The sequence below is a fragment of the Rhinatrema bivittatum genome, chromosome 6 (genome assembly GCF_901001135.1).
Source record: "Rhinatrema bivittatum chromosome 6, aRhiBiv1.1, whole genome shotgun sequence".
Classification (NCBI taxonomy): domain Eukaryota; kingdom Metazoa; phylum Chordata; class Amphibia; order Gymnophiona; family Rhinatrematidae; genus Rhinatrema; species Rhinatrema bivittatum.
Genome location: NC_042620.1, coordinates 204,671,344 through 204,693,084, shown reverse-complemented (window position 1 = coordinate 204,693,084; position 21,741 = coordinate 204,671,344). Strand labels below are relative to the sequence as shown.

Here is a 21,741-nt window from a genome sequence, read left to right as displayed (position 1 = left end):
AGCTTGGATTAGTATCTTCAATGCTGATAGCTCTAAGCACACTTTTGAGCTTTTTATATTCTGCAGTTGGAAAAAAAGCAGCTTTAAAGACTTTTGCAGTTTATGAATCCAAAGTTAATCCCTCATCAAATACTACAGAGAAATTCAAAGCTTCTTTTATTAAATTGTAATGTTGTTCCAGTGCTAACTGAAACTGTGGAGGATCTAGCAGCCAATTAACATGGCTTCTGATTTTGTTGAATTCAAACACATTTTATTCTGCTGAAACCAGTTTGAAACTGTGTACTGATATAAGCGGAATTTAAGTTGTTTAAAAAAAAAATAAATTAATGAAGTTTTATAAGTTTTAATTATGAGCATATTTGCCATCTAATTTATACAGGTGGTCACAAAATTGCCCCCTACTGGGGTAATTTTTCAAAGCCATTTATGCATGTAAAACGGTTTAATGTACATAAAATGGCCATACTAAGATTGCCCAGGGTTGAGTGCATGTAAAAGTATGTGTGTAACCATGACACTTGCATACTTTTACCTAAACTGAGCAGAGGTGTTTCGGAGGGTGGAGTTGAGGCAGCGAGAGAATGCACATAAGTTATGCCCTCCAAAAAGGAGATATAATTTTCCGTTAGTGAATGTGTACATGTACTCAGCCAATTAAGCGCATACGTTCAACTTTAAAATAGTCCGTAAAGTCTGCGTGTACTATGAATACACAGACTGTACACACAGGCTTTACCGTTAGGCGGGCTGCTTGAAAATTACCCTTCCCATAAGTGTCTATGAATGACCTAGGAAGACAGACATGAAGAATGTTTATAAAAGTGTTAGAGAGAGAGGAAATCTGCAGTATAAAAAGGAAACTCCCATACTCAAATTCAAAGCATTTTATTGACAACCCAGGTAAAGTGTCCTTCTGCTTGGGTAATAGTTGGCACCTAGCAGATCACTTTGATGCAAGTGAAGGTATCCCCTTTATGGAGCACCAGCAACAAAGCAGTGGATATGAGTCATAAACTCTGATCTGTGATCAGAATTCCATGGCCATAATCTAGCTACTTGCTCACAGGTGTGGTATATGAGGTGGTGACCAATTTTCTGAGTCCTTTTTATACAATAAACTTCCTGGCTGCTGTGTGGCCCTCCTGCCTGCAGGAGCCCTCAGAGGGCTGCACTCTGAACTGCGCAGGTTTGCCTCAAAGGCACATGAGGCAACCTTGCCAGCCCATGGCCTCATCATTTTTTTTTTTTTAATTTATTTAGATTTTTATATTCTGCCTTTCGGCACTTCAAAGTGTTGAGAAACATCATCGAGTCTCCTTGTTGTGGCCATCTTGTGCTTTATTCTGCTTTGACCTTGTTCCTGTTTTCAGAGTGGCCTGTTAGAGGCCTTCTTGCCCTGTGTTTGCTTTTGTCTGTTTGTTTTCCTAACTCCTGTGTGGCCTTCTAGTGGCCCTCTTGCCTGTTTTTTTGTGTGTTTGTCTGTTCTCAACTGGCCCTGCATTCTTCCTCTGTTTTGCTCTGCCCTGCTTACCTTGTGCCCATCTAGCTCTGCCCTTGTTCCTGACCTTGGTGTCTTACTTGCCCTGCCCTTGTTTTGCCTTTTTCCTGTCTCTGTCCCTCTGGTGTCTTGTCTGTCTGGTCCCTACCTTGCCATGCACCCTGTTCCAGTTTTGCCCTACCTTTGCTCTGTACTTATTTTCCTTGTTCCTGTCTCCTGTCTGCCCTGGTTTCTGCCTGCCCTGTCATTCCTCCACCTTGTTCTTGATCTGGCCTGACCTTCGATGCTGCTTCACTGTCTGTCTGCCCTGAATCTGGCCTGCCTCATCTCTGCTTGTACTCCTGCCTCAAAAGCACTGCCAGCAATGTCCTGCCGGCCACCAGAACATGTGGGCCCAACCCCAAGGTGGAGGTGGCTGGTCAGGCAGAAGACCTTGCACTGCCCAGCTCTTGTGTCCTGTGCTGCTCCTGCCAGGGGGATTACCTTTAACCAGGCTGCACAGCCGTGATACTTGATGGAGTATTTGACACTGGATCATGATTTTTCAGCCCATCTCTGGTCAACATGTCCCATCCCACTGCGAGAGAATGAGGGATATGATATGCTGAAATCACTAAGTGCTATGTTGTTATCAGCACAAAATGGATGTCCTTAACAACAACGGAAACTATTTCTAGATACTTTATTTCATATTTTATATATATATATATTTATATACATTACGCCTTTTCTTTGTTAGTTTAAGGAAAGTTACAGTCAGGTATAGTACATATAAGCAGCTAAATGCATGCTAAGGTCTAATTCTGTTATTCTCATCACATGGAAGAGTAAGCCACCTTGATATTTAATCATGAGCACTCTCTTTTACTGATTATTTATTTAATTGTAGCCATTTGATATTATGCCTTTTTCCAAAAATGGTCACAAGGCAGAATAAATCAAAAGTTAGTTACAGTTTTTACGTAGTTTAAATCATCACAGGATTAATGAACACAAGGGCATAACTAGATAAAAGTGGAGATGTGAGACAGGTTACCGTGGTTGCTTAAAATGTAGCAGGGCATGTCCTAGGAAATGGTCTGTTAGAAGTAATAGTAAGGGTAGTAGAGGTATGGGCCAGTGGCGTAGCCAGAAATGAATTTTTGGCTGGGCCCAAGGTTAACATGGGTGGGCACTAAACAAAGTCTGAGCCATGGAATTCATATTCTTATTGATAAATACTTTCTCACACACACCTGACAATAGATTTCTAAATAATCTGCTACAGCTGTTATACTTTTAATATTTTAAACTCAATTACTTCAAGCAGCTACCAATGCTAAACCTAATATATAGTTATGGAAGCATTTCAATTATACTTAAAGAGATCTCAAGTGGCAGTATCCCATAACTTACAAAGAACCATATACTATAGTACTATAAAGACAGATATCTCATCATACATCACAGTATTCTGTTTTAAAACCCTCTGGAATGTTGTACCAAAAGCCTTATTAATCTGTATCAATAAAACAGATAAATACCTTTGAAGACTTTTTTCCTTTCCTATGGCTCAACTATTTAGTTTTAGTCTTCCTCTGATGCTGACATTTGCTGAATCGAGTCCAGGGGCTCCTGACATTCATCCCCATTTCTTTACAAAGGAAGAACAGAAAAAAAGCCTGTTCTGGATAAAGAGATGTCTTGAAGGTGGTCACACCCTTTGGCTGACAGCTGGGATGTATCTTAGCAGTGTGGAGAGGATAACTGGGTAGACAGGAGAAAAAGGCTATGCAGCCCTGTCATTTACTAAGCTATCATCATGTAAACATACACTCTGCATCCACAAATAAGATGGAGACAATTGCCTACATGCTAGTAAAATACCTCACCTCGGGCACACACACAGAACCGACCTTCACCAAAGTACAGAAAGACCACACATTATAAATATGGAGATAGAAACTGGAATGGAAAACCAAAAAAAGCCACTCTGCATGCAGTGCAAACCTAGAGAAATGGAAAGAGAAATGTAGCACATAACACAGTCACTACACATCAAACCAAAAAAAGCTGCTGGTATACATTTAACAAGAATTGTAAGATATAGAACCATCAACTATGAATCAATTAAATATATTTGTAGGACCTCTGAGCTACCTGAGAATGTAAGCCATACAGACTCATTTGTAGTGTACAGGTCCAAATTTAATTTATTAATAAAAAAAATCATTTTTTGTCGTTTTTATATTTTGTAAAAAGTAGTGAGACCTACAGTATCGGCGGCTATTCAATGCATCGCCGTCATAATTGCTATAAATCCATCTTTTTAAGAGAGGAAAATCACTCCACTACACAACTGTTAATGGGTATTTGTAAAAACTAATAGTCCCGAACGGTATACTCAACTTTTAGACGTCTTCCACGTCTCTCATCCTCAACGTCCCGACACGGCCGTGTTTCGGACCATACTGGTCCTGCTTCAGGGGCAGTGATATCTCAAAAATGAGCATTCAGGGTCTTCGTAGATTAATCGCGGTTCAATTTCCTTTTAGTCATTTTTAAGTGCGGTCGGCATCTCCCCTGTGGGTCTCACTACTTTTTACAAAATATAAAAACGACAAAAAATGATTTTTTGATTAATAAATTAAATTTGGACCTGTACACTACAAATGAGTCTGTATGGCTTACATTCTCAAGTAGCTCAGAGGTCCTACAAATATATTTAATTGATTCATAGTTGATGGTTCTATATCTTACAATTCTTGTTAAATGTATACCAGCAGCTTTTTTTGGTTTGATGTGTAGTGACAATTTTGTAGGCTCTGGATTAAGTGTTTATTCGGGCATTTTTTGTGTGATTGAGCACATAATACAGTGCCAGGATCTGCAATAATGCACGGAAATTAATCTGCACAAAGTTACACCTGCATTATGGAACATATAACAACCCTATCTATGAAAAGGCAACACTGCAAATATTAAATCAGGTCCCAAACACTAATACACCTCCTATTAGGAAAACAGAACAAGCCAAGCTGCTATAGATCCCCACACAGAAATAACTGTAAAACTATATTAATAAATGTTTCAAAACAGCTGATGAACAGAATAACATCCAACAAAACGCGTAAAAATTATTAAAAGTTGTCCAAATATCAATAAAATATTTCAAAACAGCAGACACATCACATAATACTCAATAATTAAAATGGCAGTCAATCAAGAAAAATAAACTTAAAATGCCACCTTTACTTACCCTCTCCAGCAACTCCCCTACTCCTTTCCTTTGAAAGCATAGACCAGGAGCAGCAGCGGCTGCTGAAGCTCTGTCCTCACGGTCCTCTTCTTTAGGGCCCACAAGTCACACACACAGGGCCGGTGCAAGAGCATTTGGCACCCTAGGCGAACCTTCAGTAATGCAACCCCTCCCCTGGATTACGTATTGGCAGCAGCTCCGGCACAGCGCCCCCTCCTCTGGTATTGGATTTGTCGCAGGACCTCTTGTGCTGGTGGGAGTTTGTAACCCCCCCAAAAAAAAATTGTGGCGCCCTAGACCACCGCCTAGTTTGTCTAATGGAAGCACTGGCCCTGCACACACACCCCAATTAAACCCTACGATCAGTCTCTGTCTCTCACACACACCCCAGTCACTTCCCTGCCCAGACTCTGTCTCTCACACACACCCCAGTCACCTCCCTGCCCAGACTCTGTCTCTCACACACACCCCAGTCACCTCCCTGCCCAGACTATCTCTCACACACACCCCAATCACCTCCCTGCCCAGACTCTGTCTCTCACACACATCCCTGTCTCTCACAGACATCCCAGTCACTTCCCTGCCCAGATTCTGTCTCTCACACACCCCAGTCACTTCCCAGCCCAGACTGTGTCTCTCACACACACCCCAGTCACATCCCTGCCCAGATTCTGTCTCTCACACACCCCAGTCCCTGCCCAGACTCTCTCTCTCACACACATCCCTGTCTCTCACACACACCCCAGTCACCTCCCTGCCCTGCACTTCCAGCCCCTGGTTTGAACACTGCCACTCTTCCCAGCCCGATGCCCCCCTTCTTCCTGCCCCACCGGCCAATCAGAGGTTTCCTCCTCCCACTGGCAAGAAGAAGGCTTCCGATTGGCCCGCGGGGCAAGAAGAAGTCAGGAGGTTTCCCATTGGCCCGCGGGGGCAGGAAGAAGGGAGGACGTTTCCCATTGGCCCGCGTGGGCAGGAAGAAGGGAGGAGGTTTCCCATTGGCCCGCGTGGGCAGGAAGAAGGGAGGAGGTTTCCCATTGGCCCGCGGGGGCAGGAAGAAGGGAGGAGGTTTCCCATTGGCCCGCGTGGGCAGGAAGAAGGGAGGAGGTTTCCCATTGGCCCACGGGGGCAGGAAGAAGGGAGGAGGTTTCCCATTGGCCCGTGGGGGCAGGAAGAAGGTAAAGGGAAGTATTACTGGGGCTGTGGGACACCGGGGGCGCCGCAACACATCAGCTGGTTTTATTAATTTTTTTTCTCCCTTGGGTGTCTGCTGATGCTGCCTGCTTTTTATTGGCTGCAGAGTCTTGCAAAGAAATTTGGGTGGGCCTGAATGGAAAGTGGGTGGGCCACTGCCCACCCAGGCCCACCCGTAGCTACGCCACTGGTATGGGCATAGGTGTGAGCATAATATAAGCACCAGTGAAGAAGAAGAAGAGACATTAAATAAAGACATGACATTAGGAAAGCCCTTGGGAGTTCATGAAGTGATTTCATGAAGAGCTCCAATAGTTGTTGCAAGGAGGGAAGTCTATGTCTTAAAATCTATGAGAAGGCCTAGGAGATTAGCCACGGGTGGACTTGCTTTCCGAAAGTAAAGGTAGCTTGGTTCGAGGCAAAGGGGTGACGATAGCTCTTTCTGTAGTTTTGGTGCATAGCAGCTGAATGCACTCAGTCTTGTACAAGCGAGTCCCATAGCTGTCAAAGGAGGGGAGGATAGGAGGGCCATCTGGGAAGAATGAAGTTCTTTTGTGTATGGAAATAGCAGCTGGGAGAGACATTCAGAGGCCAATTTGTTCACACATTTGAAGACTAGGCGGAGAGTTTTGAACTGTGTGCTGCATTCTCCCGGGAGCCAACGAAGCTGCTTTAGGATTGGCCTTACGTGCTCTGTAGCTTTGGCCTCACCCAAAATTCTGGCAGCCATGCTCTGTAAGAGTTGGAGGCATTTGAGATTGTGTTGTGAAATGCCGGTAAATAGAGAATTGCAGAAGTCCGCACAATTGGTGACTAACGCACGTAGAATGGAAGCAAAGTTTTGTTTTCTGAAGTAGTTGCACAATTGGCGAATCTGGCACAGCTGCATGAAGGTGGCCCTTACCACTTTCGAAATATAGGCTTCCATTGTAAGATTTTAGGTTGTAAGGGGGTTTCCTGATAGGGAGGGATGTGTTTTCCGGCTTAGCCAGAAGAGTTCAGATGTGGTGGGGTTTGGTGTAAATTTGTGGTTATTGCGTCATTGTAGAAGAGAGAGTCTTAAAAAGCCACTGAAATATGTGGAAAGGTAAAAATTGGAGAACAAAAGATAATCTACCTCCTTAAATAGGGAGCACTTGGTAAATCTCTATGAGGTCCATATTCAGCTGCTGTCTGGCTGTACAATTTAGCCGGATAAACATATCTGGCTAACTTGTCTGGGATATTCCGCAGTGCATTTGTGCCACTGAATACACTCGGATAACTAATAGCTGGATAAGTTTATCAGGCTAACTTTAGATCTGCTCAATAATAGCAAATGAAATCCCAGTGCATTCCTTGCTGGCCTCAGATCCCCCTATCCCCTTTGCAGCCTCATAAAAACATTCATACTGTGAAACAGAATGGGTGCTTTTACCAGCCAGCTGGTGGTTACTGCTTAGTTACTAGGCTAAATCCTCTTGAAAACTCCTTTCCTCAAGCTCTGGATGTTCTTTTTTCAGGGTTTGTCATTCAGCAGCAGGGCAATGCTCATAGAGTAACTTTGGCTAATTGCCTAACATTAGAATAGGGAGGAACATATCCTGAGCGTCCTACACACTCTGCTTTCATTGTACAGCGCAAAAGCACAACTTGAAACCAGCAAAGTGGGTAGATAGTAAGTACGAGGAAGTCACAGAGTAGCTAAAAGTACAATTGATCTGAAAGTTTATTTTAACACTGAGAGATTAATTACCATACCTCAGTTTCTGAACAACCTCTAGTAAATTCCCTGTTCAGCAATCACATAATTGCATGTTTCTGTGTTCTTGTCTCACTAGGCATGTACCAGCATCCAGCCACCGCTGAGGCTTGCGATGAAGATGTGGAGAGTGAAGATGATCTTGACAGTGCTGAAGCACAGCCCTACAGCCTGGTAGGCCACCTCCTTCCTCTGCTCATCTTCTCCAAAACTTCTCTGCTTGTTTTGTGATGGTGAGGATGCGTAGTACAGTCTATGATCAGGGGAGCACTGCTTCCACTCAGGAAATATAACCATCCACCTCAGAAGATGTAATATATATTAGAGATGTGTATCGGAACTGAAATCCGACCCGATTCTGGTTCCGATTCACATCTATAGAGATGTGTATCGGAACTGAAATCCGACCCGATTCTGGTTCCGATTCACATCTCTAATATATATAATATCATCATCCAGGTTGTTAGTACTTCTGTGTATAGGCCCCCACCCTCCCCCTGACCTAACTTAGAAGGTGGGGAGTTGGGGGCGGGGCAGGAGGGAGAGAAACTTCAGGACTCTACTAGAGTCTTGTAGGGGAGCATAGGCTGCAAATATCCAAGCAATACACTTCACAGCGCAATATTTTCCAAAAGACACTTCTTCAACTGAAGTAATCTCACATACAACACATTTTCAAGCCGATGCAATAAAGTGTGTTCAGCTGAAAACATAATTTTACCTACACTTGGGCGCACATTTGGTGCAGGTAAATATTACTTTTGATGCAGAAAGGAGTATTACATGCACAAAATGTGCATTTAAAGATGTGCACTCAACTCAGCATCCTCACATGGAAACTCCATGCAAAGTTTATTTTATTTATTTATTTAACAACTTTTTTATACCGACATTCGAGGCTATATCATATCGGTTTACAAAGAACTAACGGAAATACAGTGAACGGGGGGGGGGGAGGAGCAGCACAACAAAGGGGGTTAACAAGGCAAAGGCATAAGGTGCAACTGGTTAATGATTGAAAATAACCATAATAATAATAAAAGAATAGTAGTTAACATAATAATAATATAATAATAATTAACATAATATTAACAACATGGTAGAGTGAATGAAAGGAGGACTAGAAGACCTATGCTGGGAATGCCTGCTTAAAGAGCCAGGTCTTTAGCTTTTTCCTAAATTTGTACTGGCAGGGCTCGGTGCGGAGTTCAGTGGGAAGAGTATTCTAACGGGTGGGTCCTGCAAGAGAAAGGGCTCGCTCCCTCGTGGAGGTGAGATGAGCATTCTTGAGGGAGGGGGTGTGGAGGGTAGCTTTTTGGGTTGTTCTAGTGGGGTCGTTGTGGAGGATGAAACGCAGGGGCTCTTCAAGTCAGTTGGAGTTATGGTTGTATAATGTTTTGTGGATAATGATAAGGGTTTTATAGGGGATATGTGAGGGTATAGGGAGCCAGTGAAGTTCTTTGAGGACAGGGGTTATATGGTCGGATTTGCGGAAATTAGTGAGGGTTCTGGCTACCGCATTCTATAGCATTTGAAGCGGTTTGATGGTGGCATACGGGAGGCCCAGGAGGAGGGAATTGCAATAGTCCATTTTTGGGCAGGTGGTTGCTTGTATGATGGTGCGGAGATCATGTGTATGGAGTAGGGGTTTGAGTTTCTTCATAACATGGAGCTTATAGAAACCTTCTTTTAGGACTTTGCTGATGTGTTTTTTGAAGTTCAGTTGTTGGTCAATCATGACACTGAAATTATGTACAAATGGCTGTGTAGAGGTCAAGTTGTGTGAGAGGTTATTAGAGAGGACTAGCCTAGGATTCTGTGGATTTGATACGATGAGCAGCTCTGTTTTTGTAGTGTTGAGTGATAAGTGGAGGTTCATGAGGAGGGTGTTTATGGAGGAGAGGCATTTTTCCCAAAATTTTAAGGAGTTGGTAATGGATTCTTGTATAGGTAGGAGGACTTGGACGTCATCGGCATATATAAAAAATTTGAGGCCTAGGTCAGAGAGGAGATGGCAGAGGGGTAACAGGTATATATTGAAGAGAGTGGAGGAAAGTGACGAGCCTTGTGGGACGCCTTGGGAGAGAGGGATATGGGAGGATTCAGAATTTCCTATTTGTACAGTGTATTTTCTATTGAAATGATGACAAATGAGGGCATTAAGCATTCCCTCCTAATGCAGAGAGGTGTGCTGGCTGAACACACATTTTCTTAACGCTAGATACTTTACTCCTGGTCAGAGGTGGAGCAAAATTTCTAACACTGGATCTGCTGCTGGGGCTCCCCTACCCTCCTCACCTATGAGAACAAGTGGCAGAGGCTCTACAGTGCAGTCGTTTTTTAAGTGTAACCTTGGCCAGATAGCCAGCTAGGAGCACAACCAAAATATGCTGCCAAACTAAGAGCGCAATAAAAGATATGCTTCTATAGACTCTCTCCCCTCCCCTTTCAAGTTCAAATGTGCAATCAGCCTGTGTTGATGTTGACCGCACATTTTAACTTGGTATATGCACATTTTAACTCTCGATGCATTAGCAAAGCATTAGCTTACTGCATTGGGAGTTTAAAAAAAAAGAACTTGTGCTCTTAACGCACAGGTTACCACATCAGCCTATTTGATGGGGAAGAATCCAAACACATCATAGTTTAATCCACTGCACCACTAGCTTCATCCCTCTCAAAGGATTAAGCATGCTATATACGCTTCATTTAGAGGCATCTTGCCCAAGATGTTTGACTTCCAGATCCAGGGAATGCTGCTAGGTATCTCTGCACCTCCTGCTATCCCCAAAATGCTGCCTCCCTCTCTATTCAGTTCCCTGAGGATTTCCTTTGCCATGACTCCTCCTAAGCAACTCCACCTGGATATTCTTGCTCCTGAAATGGCTCCCACACTGTAGATTACAGGCAAGTTTTCTCTCCTTTGCACCTCTTTGTACCAGACAGGTTCTCTGTAAAAATGACTCAGATTAGCCATACTCTTTCTCTCCTTACTTTCCTTCAGTAAACATCTAAATACTGCTTTGGGATCCAGAAAGCCTTTGGAGACCATATAATGAATCTCTATTACTATCTCTCACTGACACCATCCTCGTTAACCTGGAGAAAAAACAATCGTACCTGCTTGTTCTTCTTGATCTTTCTGCTGCGTTTGACATGGTAAAACACACGATACTTATAGACCAACTTGCCAATATAGGGATCAAAGGCACAGCTCTAAGATGGTTCCAGTCCTTCTTAAGCAACAGATTCTACAAAGTTAGAATAAACAACAAAGAATCGCATCCAGTCCTCACAGATCTAGGAGTCCCACAAGGTTCCTCACTTTCACCCACCCTCTTCAATATCTACCTCCTCCCTCTCTGCCACCTACTCTCAAACCTCAAGCTTACACACTACCTCTATGCAGACGACATACAAATCCTTCTCCCGATTTCAGAATCCCTTCAAAAAACCATCACATACTGGAACGAATGCCTACAGCCGATTAAAAACATTCTCTCAAACCTCAACCTAGTATTGAATGACAACAAAACCGAAATGCTCATTGTCTCCCAGGATCCCCTTACAATCTCATCAAACCTCTCTCCTCCTAACTCAAATAGCAAGTTCTCACCCGACGTCAGAGACCTTGGAGCCTGGCTAGACAACCATCTAAACCTAAAAAAGTTTGTAAACACTACCACTAAGGACTGCTTTTACAAACTGCAAGTCCTTAAAAAAACTTAAACCCCTCCTCTACTTCCGGACTTCAGGCTCGTACTGCAATCCATCATACTATCAAAGCTCGACTATTGCAACTCCCTTCTGCTAGGTCTACCCTTCAACACCATCAAACCATTACAGATGGTACAGAATTCCGCTGCTAGAATCCTCACAAGTTCTAACAAAAAAGACCATATCACCCCAATCCTTCGTAACTTACATTGGCTTCCCATCAAACATAGGATACTCTATAAGATACTCACAATAGTACACAAAGCAATATACAATCTGGCTCCTATCATGCTAAGCACTCAACTTCAACCGCATACATCTTCTAGACCAGTGGTTCTCAACCTTTTTTCTGTCGGGACACACCTGACAGATGGTTCTCACATGCGTGACACACTGACCCATGATCGTCACAGGGCTAGATGTAAATGTACAGTTTGCATCCACGGGAACCCCCCTGATCCACAATAATGGATGTAAAGCAGAATTATGACATTCCCCGTTCAACTCACTCTACAAAAAAGATATTCTGGTTCTGGTGTCATCTCAGTAACAGCAACTCAAACTCCTTCTACTTTCAGGCTCAATAGCCCTACTTATGAAAAGACAGCAGTTTACCACCAATGCTTGTCCTCTTGAGAAAACACAACAAATAAGACTGATAAAACACTTACATGCTAGTAAAATATCTCTGTAACAGACACAGAACCGACCTAACATACTCCCAGGATCTGTAGTAATGCACATAAACTAATCCACACACAGTTACACCTGTATTATGGAATACACTCAAACAGGAGCAACCCTATCTATGAAAAGGCAACACTACAAATATTAAATCAGGCCCTAAAAACCAATACACCTCTTATTAGGAAAACAGAACTAGCAAGCAGCTATAGATCCCCACACAGAAATAACTGTAAAACTTTACTAATAAGCAGAATAAATGTTTCACAACAACTATGAACAGAATAACATCCAACAATTAAAAACTCATAAAAACTATTAAAAATTCTCCAAACACCAATAAAATATTTCAAAAAAAGCAGACACATCACATAATATTAAATAATTAAAATAGCAGTCAATCAAGAAAAATAAACTTAAAAAGCCACCTTTACTTACCCCCTCCAGCAGCTTTCCTACTCCTCTTCCATGCAGGCTGTAGCACACACCAGAAGCAGCAGTAGTGGCTAAGCTCTATACTCATGGTCCTCTTCCTTAGGGCCCATGTCTCTCACACACACACACACCATACCAGTCATGCCCCCATGACCAGTTTCTGTCTCTCACACACCAATCATCTCCCAGTCTTTGACAAACACACCAGTCACCTTCCTGAACAGTTTCTCTCATGCCATACACACACACACAGGCTTCCCACTCCCATGTTCCACTTACATATATGGGCTTCTCACTCTCATAATCACTTTCTCTTTCTCACATACACTCACCAGTCTCTCACTCCCATGCTTGTTCTCTCCACATGCACAGGCTTCTCATTCCCATAATCACTTTCTTTCTCTCCCACATACACACACACCAGTCACCTGATCTCTCTCATGCATACACACACAGGCTTCCCACTCCCATGTTCTCTTTCAGATATACAGGCTTCTCACTCCCATGCTGTATCTCACACACTCCCAGCTTTCTCACTCCCATGCTCACTCTTCACATGTACAGGCTTCTTATTCCCATAATCACTTTCTTTCTCTCTCTCACATACACGCAAACACACACCAGTCACCTGATCTCTCTCATGCATATACACACACACATAGGCTTCCCACTCTCATGTTCTCTTTCAGATATACAGGCTTCTCACTCCCATGCTGTGTCTCACACACACACAGGTTTCTCACTCCCATGCCCACTCTTCACCTGCACAGGCTTCTCATTCCCATAATCACTTTCTCTCTCTCTCTCTCTCTCTCACACACACACCCGTCACCTGATCTCTCTCATGCACACACACACAGGCTTCCCACTTCCATGTTCTGTCTTACATACACAGGCTTCTCCCTCCCATGCTGTGTCTCACACACACCCAGGTTCTCACTCCCATGCTCACTCTCTTCACATGCACAGGCTTCTCATTCCCATAATCACTTTCTCTGTTACACACACACACACCCAGTGTCTCTCTCATTTCCATGCTCGCTCTCCACGTGCACAGGCTTCTCATTCCCTGAATCACATTCTCTCTCTCACATTCACATACACACCAGTCACACCGTCACCTTACCAACCAGTCTCTCTCATATACATGCACACACACAGGCTTCCCACTCCCATGCTCTCTCTCACATAATCAGGCTTCTCACTCCCATGCTTTCTTTCACATACACCCCCACAACACCAGGCTTCTTATTCCCATGCTTTCTCACATACCCAGATTTCTCACTTCCATGCTTTTTTTCTCTCTCTCTCTCACACACACACATCCCTGACTGTCTCACACTCTCACATACACATCAGTCATCTCCTTGAGCAGTCACTTTCATTGTCCCTCACATATACACATACATCAGCTCTCCGACCAGTTTCTCTCAATCACACACATACTCTCGATCAAATACATTCTCTCACACACAGGCTCTCAATCACACACATTCTCTCACTTACACACAGGCTGGCTGGCTGCTTCTCTCTCTTTCTGTCACTCACTTCCTCTCCCCCCCCCCCCCCCCCCAGCACAAACGGTAGCTGCTCCTCCAGCCCCCGCAGGCCAAGAAGGAAGAATTCCATCGATCGCGGGAGGCTCATGCTGCTCTCTCCTTTCCCTTCCGCTTTCTCCCCCAGAGCAGGAAGATCAGCTGCCTCTCCTGCTGCCACCGGACTCCTGCTATCTTCGGGCGTCCGAACTTCCTGTCGGGGGGGGGGGGGGGGGTAGCGGAAGCGCAGCACACAACGTCCGCTTCCTCCCTCCCCCCCCCCCCCCAAGCAGGAAGATCGTCGGACCATACGGCCCGAAGATAGCAGGAGGCCAGTGGCAGCAGGAGAGGCAGCTGATCTTCCTGCTTTGGGGGAGAAAGCGGAAGCTGTGCGCGACGCTTCCGCTCCCCCACTCCAAGCAGGAAGATCGACGCCTGAAGATAGCAGGAGAACGGGTGGCAGCAGGAGAGGCAGCTGATCTTCCTGCATTGGGGGGAGGAAGCGGAAGCTGCATGCGGCGCTTCCGCTCCCCCCCCCCTGAACAGGAAGACCGGGTGGCCATACGGCCGCAGCAGCGCTTCCCCATGTGTGCCGTGATGGCGCGCGAGGCGTGGGTTCTCTTGCGGCACGGCCTTTCTTCTTCCCGCGCACCACTTCCTGTTCCGGGTCCGGGGGGGGGGGGGGGGAAATGCAGGCGCGGGAAGAAGAAAAGGCCAGCCGCGGATGCCACAGCTTTTTTTTTTTTTTGCACCGCTGCCATTCCCGCTGAGCTTGAACGTGCTGATAGCCCGGCGGCAACGGCAGCAGGGAAGAACGAGCAGCGGGAGGGACTGGGAGCCACGCGACACACCTGCCGGTGCTTGGCGACACACTAGTGTGTCGCGACGCACCGGTTGAGAACCGCTGTTCTAGACCAATTAGAAGCGCATACAAAGGAACACTGCATGTCCCACAAGTAAAATCAGCATTGAGCAAATGAGCATTATCTTCAGCAGGACCCCAACAGTGGAACGCGCTCCCCCCAGATCTAAGACTAGAACCCAGTCATCAAGAGTTCAAAAAAAGACTGAAGACCTGGCTTTTCCAACAAGCCTTCCCAGATTCTCAATGATACTTAGACAGGAGGACTTCCTATATACTAAGTATCCCTAAATTATTGACACCTCACCAATTCCTACTATCAGGACTCCACAACTGCACAATCAGTTTTTAGTCCATAAGTTCACTATATTATTCTTGTTGTATCTATATGGTAGATTTGACAGGTCATCACCACTACGTTAAATAGTTAAATTGTATGTACATATTATATTATATTTATTATTACTATGTTAAATTGACATCCGGTTTTATTGTTCCTTATGTTCTACAGTTATATGTAAAGCCCCCTTCCTCTGTTGGGCAGTTCATCGTTTTATGTAAACCGGAGTGATTTGTAATTCCCACAAGAACTTCGGTATATAAAAATTAAAAATAAATAAATAAATAAATAATGAACCCTTTGCCAAACTTGAGAGGGTTTCCCCCTCTGTTGCTCCTTGGGAACCAAAGATTTCTCCGAGGACACAGAGGATATTAGTCCTCACACATGGATGACATCATCAGATGGAGCCCGATGCGGAAAACTTATGTCAAAGTTTCTAGAAACTTTAACTAGGAACACAGCTTGCTCAGCATGCCCTATACCATGCATCCACGCGGAGTCCCTCTTCAGTCTCTTTTCCCTAGAGCTGTGAACCTTGCCTGGAGACATTGCATGATGTCCAGGGTTGCTGCTTTTGTGATTTGTATCTCTACAAGAATGTCGGTATAGAAAAAAATAAAAATAAATAATAAATAAATCAGATGACCCTGAAGGGACGTCTGCATTGACTTGACAAGATGGAGCACCTCTTCAGGTTGAAGATGTCCGACCCATCAACGGGGGCAGGAGCATCTAAGGACCTTGTAGCCATACCAATGGATACCTCACCATTGAAATTGGCAGGACCATTGTCGCTGGTAGATAGGGGCACCAGAGACCAACCACTGTCGATGTCATCCAGATCGAGGACACCAGGTTCATCATCTTTGACCTTGGAGAAAGACTGGACTGAGAATTGTGGGAAGACCAAGAAGCATCGGCATGGGTCCCTGTTGATGTATGGTGTTGGGTATGGGGATGCACCGGCTTTTGCCACAATGCCCCCAAAGTGACCCCATCATGAGGAGCGCCAGTTCTCCATCAATACCCGTGGTCTGTGATGGTCTCCACTAGTCCTGGTGCCAGTGCCGATCCCCCTTGAGGGACCGAGGAAGATCTGACCACCCCTCCTTCCTCCCAGTCGGTGTTGGCATTGGCAATGTTTGAGGAGAAGCTGGAGCATCGAGTCCAGCAAGCGGTGGAGTGGGTGCTAAAGGACCATGGTCCTATGGCAATGATGGAACCAGAGCTGGTACTACCCGTTCTCAGACCACTTCTAGAGAAGCTCAATATGTTCATTGGTGCCTTACTGACCCAGCTGTCATCAGTTCCCGGGCTTGCACGGTGCCCATTGGGGCACCAGGGCCGCCTCCTGCCGATTCAGTGGTCGTCACTGGTTCCTCCTCTGAGGAAGCTCAACCGAGGTCAGCGGAATTGCAGAGGCCTATAGCTCCCCAACCCATTCCAATGGTGCTTGCACCTCTGGACGTTGGATGAACACCTAGGGCCCCACCCCTGTGACATACAGTGAGGATGAGGGTCCCTATGACCTCTAGGGGGATGGTCAGACAGAGTCTTCCTCCGAGGACTCAGATGATCTTCCATCAGACCTCCAGAGGAGCAAAGGAAGTCTCCACCTGAGGACTTAACCTTTGCAGGTTTTGTGAGGTTGATGGCGGAAGCCATCCCATTCCAACTGTTGACTGAGGAGGAGGATGCCAGGCACAGGAAGCTTTGAGATCCTTCAATTTGTGAAGGCTCCTAAGGAGATTGTGGTAGTTCCAGTACATGAGATCCTTTTGGAGTTGCTGCTGAGAGTTTGGACAGTGTCTCCTGTCAATAAAAAGGCGGACAGGGTTTAAGGTGTCCAGAAGGCTGTCAGATTTGATAAGTGTCAGCTGCCCCACCAGTTGGTGGTGGTTCAATCTGCTCTTAAGAGGGCCAAGCACTCTCGGATCCACTCCTCAGCGCCCCTGAGGAAGGACCACAGAGTGATGGACGCTCCTGGGATGAAGGTGTTCCAAAGTGCCATGTTTATTGCCCACATCGCTGCCTACCAGCTCTACATGTGCAGTATTCATGGGACATCTGGAAGCAGGTGGCCGAGCAGCTTTCTGAACAGCAGCAAGGCACCCTCATGTCGCTGGTGCACAAGGGTTTGGAGTGTGGAAAACACGAGGCCTGTGTGGCCTATGATGTTTTTGAGATGGCTTCGAAAGTCTCTGCAGTGGGAATCGGTGCCCGCAGAATGGCATGTCTGCGGGTCTTGGATCTCTGACCAGAGGTTCAAGAATGACTCGCTGACGTGCCATGTACAGGAGAGAATCTTTTTGGAGATAGGGTGAGGGGTGCTGTTGCCCAACTTCAGGACTATCATGCCTCTAACAACTCTCCGCCATTGCTCCGGACCCATTCTCCTCTTTGAGGAAGCCATTGAGGCAAGGGCCAAGGAAGTCCTTTTTTCACCAATGAATGTACTATGCTTCGCCTCCTCGATCCCATCCTCTTCATCAGAGCTCTCGCAGTTGTCCCAGGCAGTAGAGAGCTTCCAAACTCCAGCCGGCTCCCCATTCAAACCCGGGAACAGGTTTTTAACTGGGTCGCAGGGAGTATCAGCCAGTTGCCTTTACCCAGGGCAGCAGGCTGCAGTTCTTCGCCCAGTGTTTACCCAGGGCCCAGTGTAACCTCGGATACTGTTCATCATCCATCAGGGGTAGCAATTAAATCTATTGGGTACCCCACCAGTTTGCCCTTCCAGCCCATATTGGAGGCTGGGAGTGCATCAGGAAGTAGTGCTAGTGGAGCTCTCCTCTCGCTCTTAAAGGCCAGAGTGGTCAAGCCCGTTCCACCAAGGCAAATAAGGTGGGGATTTTACTCCAGGTGCTTCCTGATTCCAAAGAGAACAGGAGGACATCATCCCTTCCTAGACCTGAGGGCCTTGAACAAATTTCTAAAAAGAGAAAAGTTCAAGATGGTTTCCCTGGGTGTCTTGATTCCTCTTTTGCAAAAAGGGGACTGGCTATGCTCCCTCAATCTACAAGCCACATACACCCACATCAAGAACTTCCATGGTCACAGGAAGTATCTCCAATTTGTTGTGAGGGAACAGCACTTCCAGTACCAGGTGTTGCCTTTTGGGCTCGCATCTGACCCATAGATATTCACAAGATGCCTGGCCAGGGCAGTACACCTCTGCAGACTGGGAGTGCATGATTTCCTTATCTGGATGATTGGCTGATCAACAGCACATCTCAGTCATGGGCAGCCAGGTCCATGTGCTTGACCATTTGGTTGTTGAAGACACTGGGGTTTGTTTTCAACTACACAAAGTCCCATCTCAGATTGTCAGCTCAACTGAACTTCATTGAAGCCCTGCTAGACATGGCTCTGGCCAAGGCCTTTCTGCTATGCCAGATGGCTGTCACAATAGCGGCCATTGTGGCAGAAATTCAACAGAGCCATCAGGTATCGGCTTAGCACATGTTGAGGATGTTGGGCCACATGTCCGCAACTGTTCATGTTACTCTCTTGGCACAATTATACATGCACAGATCCCAATGGACCCTGAGGTCTCAGTGGCGGCAAGTCACACAGAGCCTCCAAGATTGCATCCAAGTAACTCATCCCTCCGGGACTCCTTGTCCTTGTGGCGGGTACGTTCCAATCTGGAACAGGGAATCTCCTTTCGGAGTCTTCCCACTCAAATTTGTTAACCACGGATGCATCTACCTGGGGTGGGGAGCTCATATCGATTGGCTTAGCGCTCAGGGCTTATAGTCCGCTCAGGAACATTCATATCAAATCAACTTCCTGGAGCTCCGTGTGATCAGGTATGTGTTATGGGCTTTCAGAGGTCAGCTGTCCAACAAAGTTAGCTTTATCCAGACTGACAACCAAGTAGCAATGTGGTATGTCAACAAGCAGGGAGGTACAGGATCATATCTCTTGTGTCAGGAAGTGGGCCAGATCTGACCATGGACCTTGTTCCATGAGATGGTGCTCAGGGCCATGTATCGGGCCGAGATGGAGAACATGGTAGCAAACAGGCTGAGTCAAGACTTCAGACCCCGCAAGTGGTCCCTGTACCAGGAGGTAGCAAATCAGATATTCTACCTCTGGGGGAGCCTGGATGTACATCTGTTCGGGTCCCCTTGCAAAAGGAAGGCACCTCAGTTCTGCTCCTTACACAGGATAGACAGCAAACCAGCCTCAGATGCCCTCACCCACCATTGGAGCACAGATCTTCTATATGTGTATCCTCCGATTCCCTTAGTGGCAAAGACCCTCTTGAAGCTTTGCAAGGACAGAGGGACATAGCCCCTCACTGGCTGAAACAGGGCTGGTTTCCACTCCTTTGGGAGTTGTCCATCTGGAGACCGATCAGTCTGGGGACTTCCCCAGATCTCATAATGCAGGATCAGGGCAGGCTGTGGCATCTCAACCTCCAGGCCCTGTCGCTCAAAGCCTGGATGTAGAGAGGTTAATTCTTCAGCCACTCGATCTTTTGTAAGATGTGTCTCGGGTCCTGGTGGCTTCTAGAAAGCCTTCCACTAGAAAGTCCTACAGATTGAAGTGGAGGAGGTTTTCCATGTGGTATGAACAGAAGGCCCTATATCCATTCTCCTGCCCCACTCAAAAACTGCTTGATTATCTTCTACATCTATCGGAGGCTGGATTAAAGACCACCTCCGTTAGGGTCCATCTTAGTGCAATTGACGCTTACCACCACCTATACGTACTTCCTTTTTACATGGGTTCTGCTTCAACTGAAGCCTCCCATAAGGCTTCCTGCTGTGTCTCGGGACTTCAACATGGTTTTAGCTCAGCTGTTGCTGCGCATCTGTTACCTGAAGTACCTGACCTGGAAGGTCATATGCTTGATGGTGGTCACTTCAGCGCACAGGGTCAGCAAGCTCCAGGCCTTAGAGACTTATCCATCTTATATAAAAATCTATCATGACAGGGTGGTCTTGTATACCAGATATGATTGCACCGTGGATCAATACAGAGGATATATATTTTCTATTTTACTTTCCATTCCCCTTTGGATCATTCCTAACATTCTCTTTGCTTTTTTGACTGCTGCTGCACACTGAACTGAGGATTTCAAGGTATTGTCCAGAAGGACTCCAGGATCTTTTTCCTGAGTGGTGATTCCGAGTATGGAACCCAGCATTGTGCACCCGTAGTTGGGATTGGTTTTCCCTGTGTACATCATTTTGCTCTTTTCTACATTGGATTTTATCTTCCATTTGGAGGTCTGATCTTTTAGTCTCCATGGGATCCTTTTGCAGTTCCTTGCAATCTGCAGCTGTTTTGACAATTTTGAATAGTTTTGTGTCATCTGCAAATTTGATCACCTCGCTACTTGTTCCCTTTTCCAGATCATTTATGAATGTTAAAGAGCACAGGTCCCAGTGCTGATCCCCGTAGTACTTCACTGGTGACCTTTCTCCATTTGAAAACCTGACCATTTGGTCCTATCCTCTGTTATCTTTGCTGCCTGCAAAGTCTATATTGAGGTCACTGTGCAACCTTGCATTGTGGCTGTAGAGCTTGTAGTGAACTTTACTGTGCAGTGTATGAGAGATACGACAGTTCAAGGTGAAGGAGTAGTGGTATCCCATTCTAAATTTTGGGTGCGTAACAATTGAAGGCCCAAAGTCTTGTACTGACCAATTTTACAGAAGTTTCCTCAATGCTGGTGGATAAGTGAGTCTGTATTCTGGCAGTTATCAACCCTACTCAACAATCTGGAGTCCAGAGTAGCAATCAGTGCATCAGGGAGAGGTTTGAAGCACAAACTCTAAAGTTCCTGTGATTTCTCTAAAGGAGAGTGTGAGTATCTGAAGAGGCAGAGACATGGTATGTAGTAGTCCAGAATTCCTACATACTGATAGGTGGTTCCACTGCCTGGCTTACAGTTGGTAGCACAAACTCTTATTCTCATTATATCACATGTTTTGCATGTCTCTCCAAGCACAGAATGGTACTGTCTGTTCTTTACATTTCTAAATGTGTCTGACAGATAAGTGCAGCATGCCCCTGAGGCTATGGCTCTCTGAAGGGTGGCAGCAAGGGAGCATGTAGCTCCCTTGTGTGTTTTAATGTCTTCTGTGAGGCCTCTCACTCTCCAGAAACAACATTGTGTCAATAGGCTTTTTCTAATACAGGGAACTGCCAATTGCCAGGAAAGCCAGGAGATTAACAGCTGCGTTATATGAGTATGTTGCAGGTATGACTACATGTTATGCTTGTGTTGTACGCTTAGATAGGATGCATTGGGTTTGTGGTATTTTGCAGGCATGGCAGTGGTTGTGTTAATTTAATACAGGATTTATATCATACAGTTCCTGGGATAAGCTTGTTCAATGCAGATTGCAAAATGAAATTAAAATAATCTATACAAAATTACAAAAATATACAAAAAATAAATATAATAATGTCCATAACATAACATTATAGCATAAATATTGAACATAAAATATCCCAAATAAGTGTCCCCCTTCCCCACT

General features: G+C 45.4%; 1 protein-coding gene across 9 annotated transcripts in view; it reads left to right on the top strand.

The window, feature by feature from the left end:
- Window positions 1-21,741, top strand: part of MLPH (melanophilin) — a 329,932-nt gene that overhangs the window by 143,842 nt on the left and 164,349 nt on the right. For all 9 annotated transcript variants that reach the window (XM_029606456.1, XM_029606455.1, XM_029606454.1 and 6 more), the window contains one exon: window positions 7,751-7,845. In XM_029606456.1, the coding sequence (XP_029462316.1) occupies window positions 7,751-7,845 (95 nt within the window). The remainder of the gene's footprint in view (window positions 1-7,750; window positions 7,846-21,741) is intronic.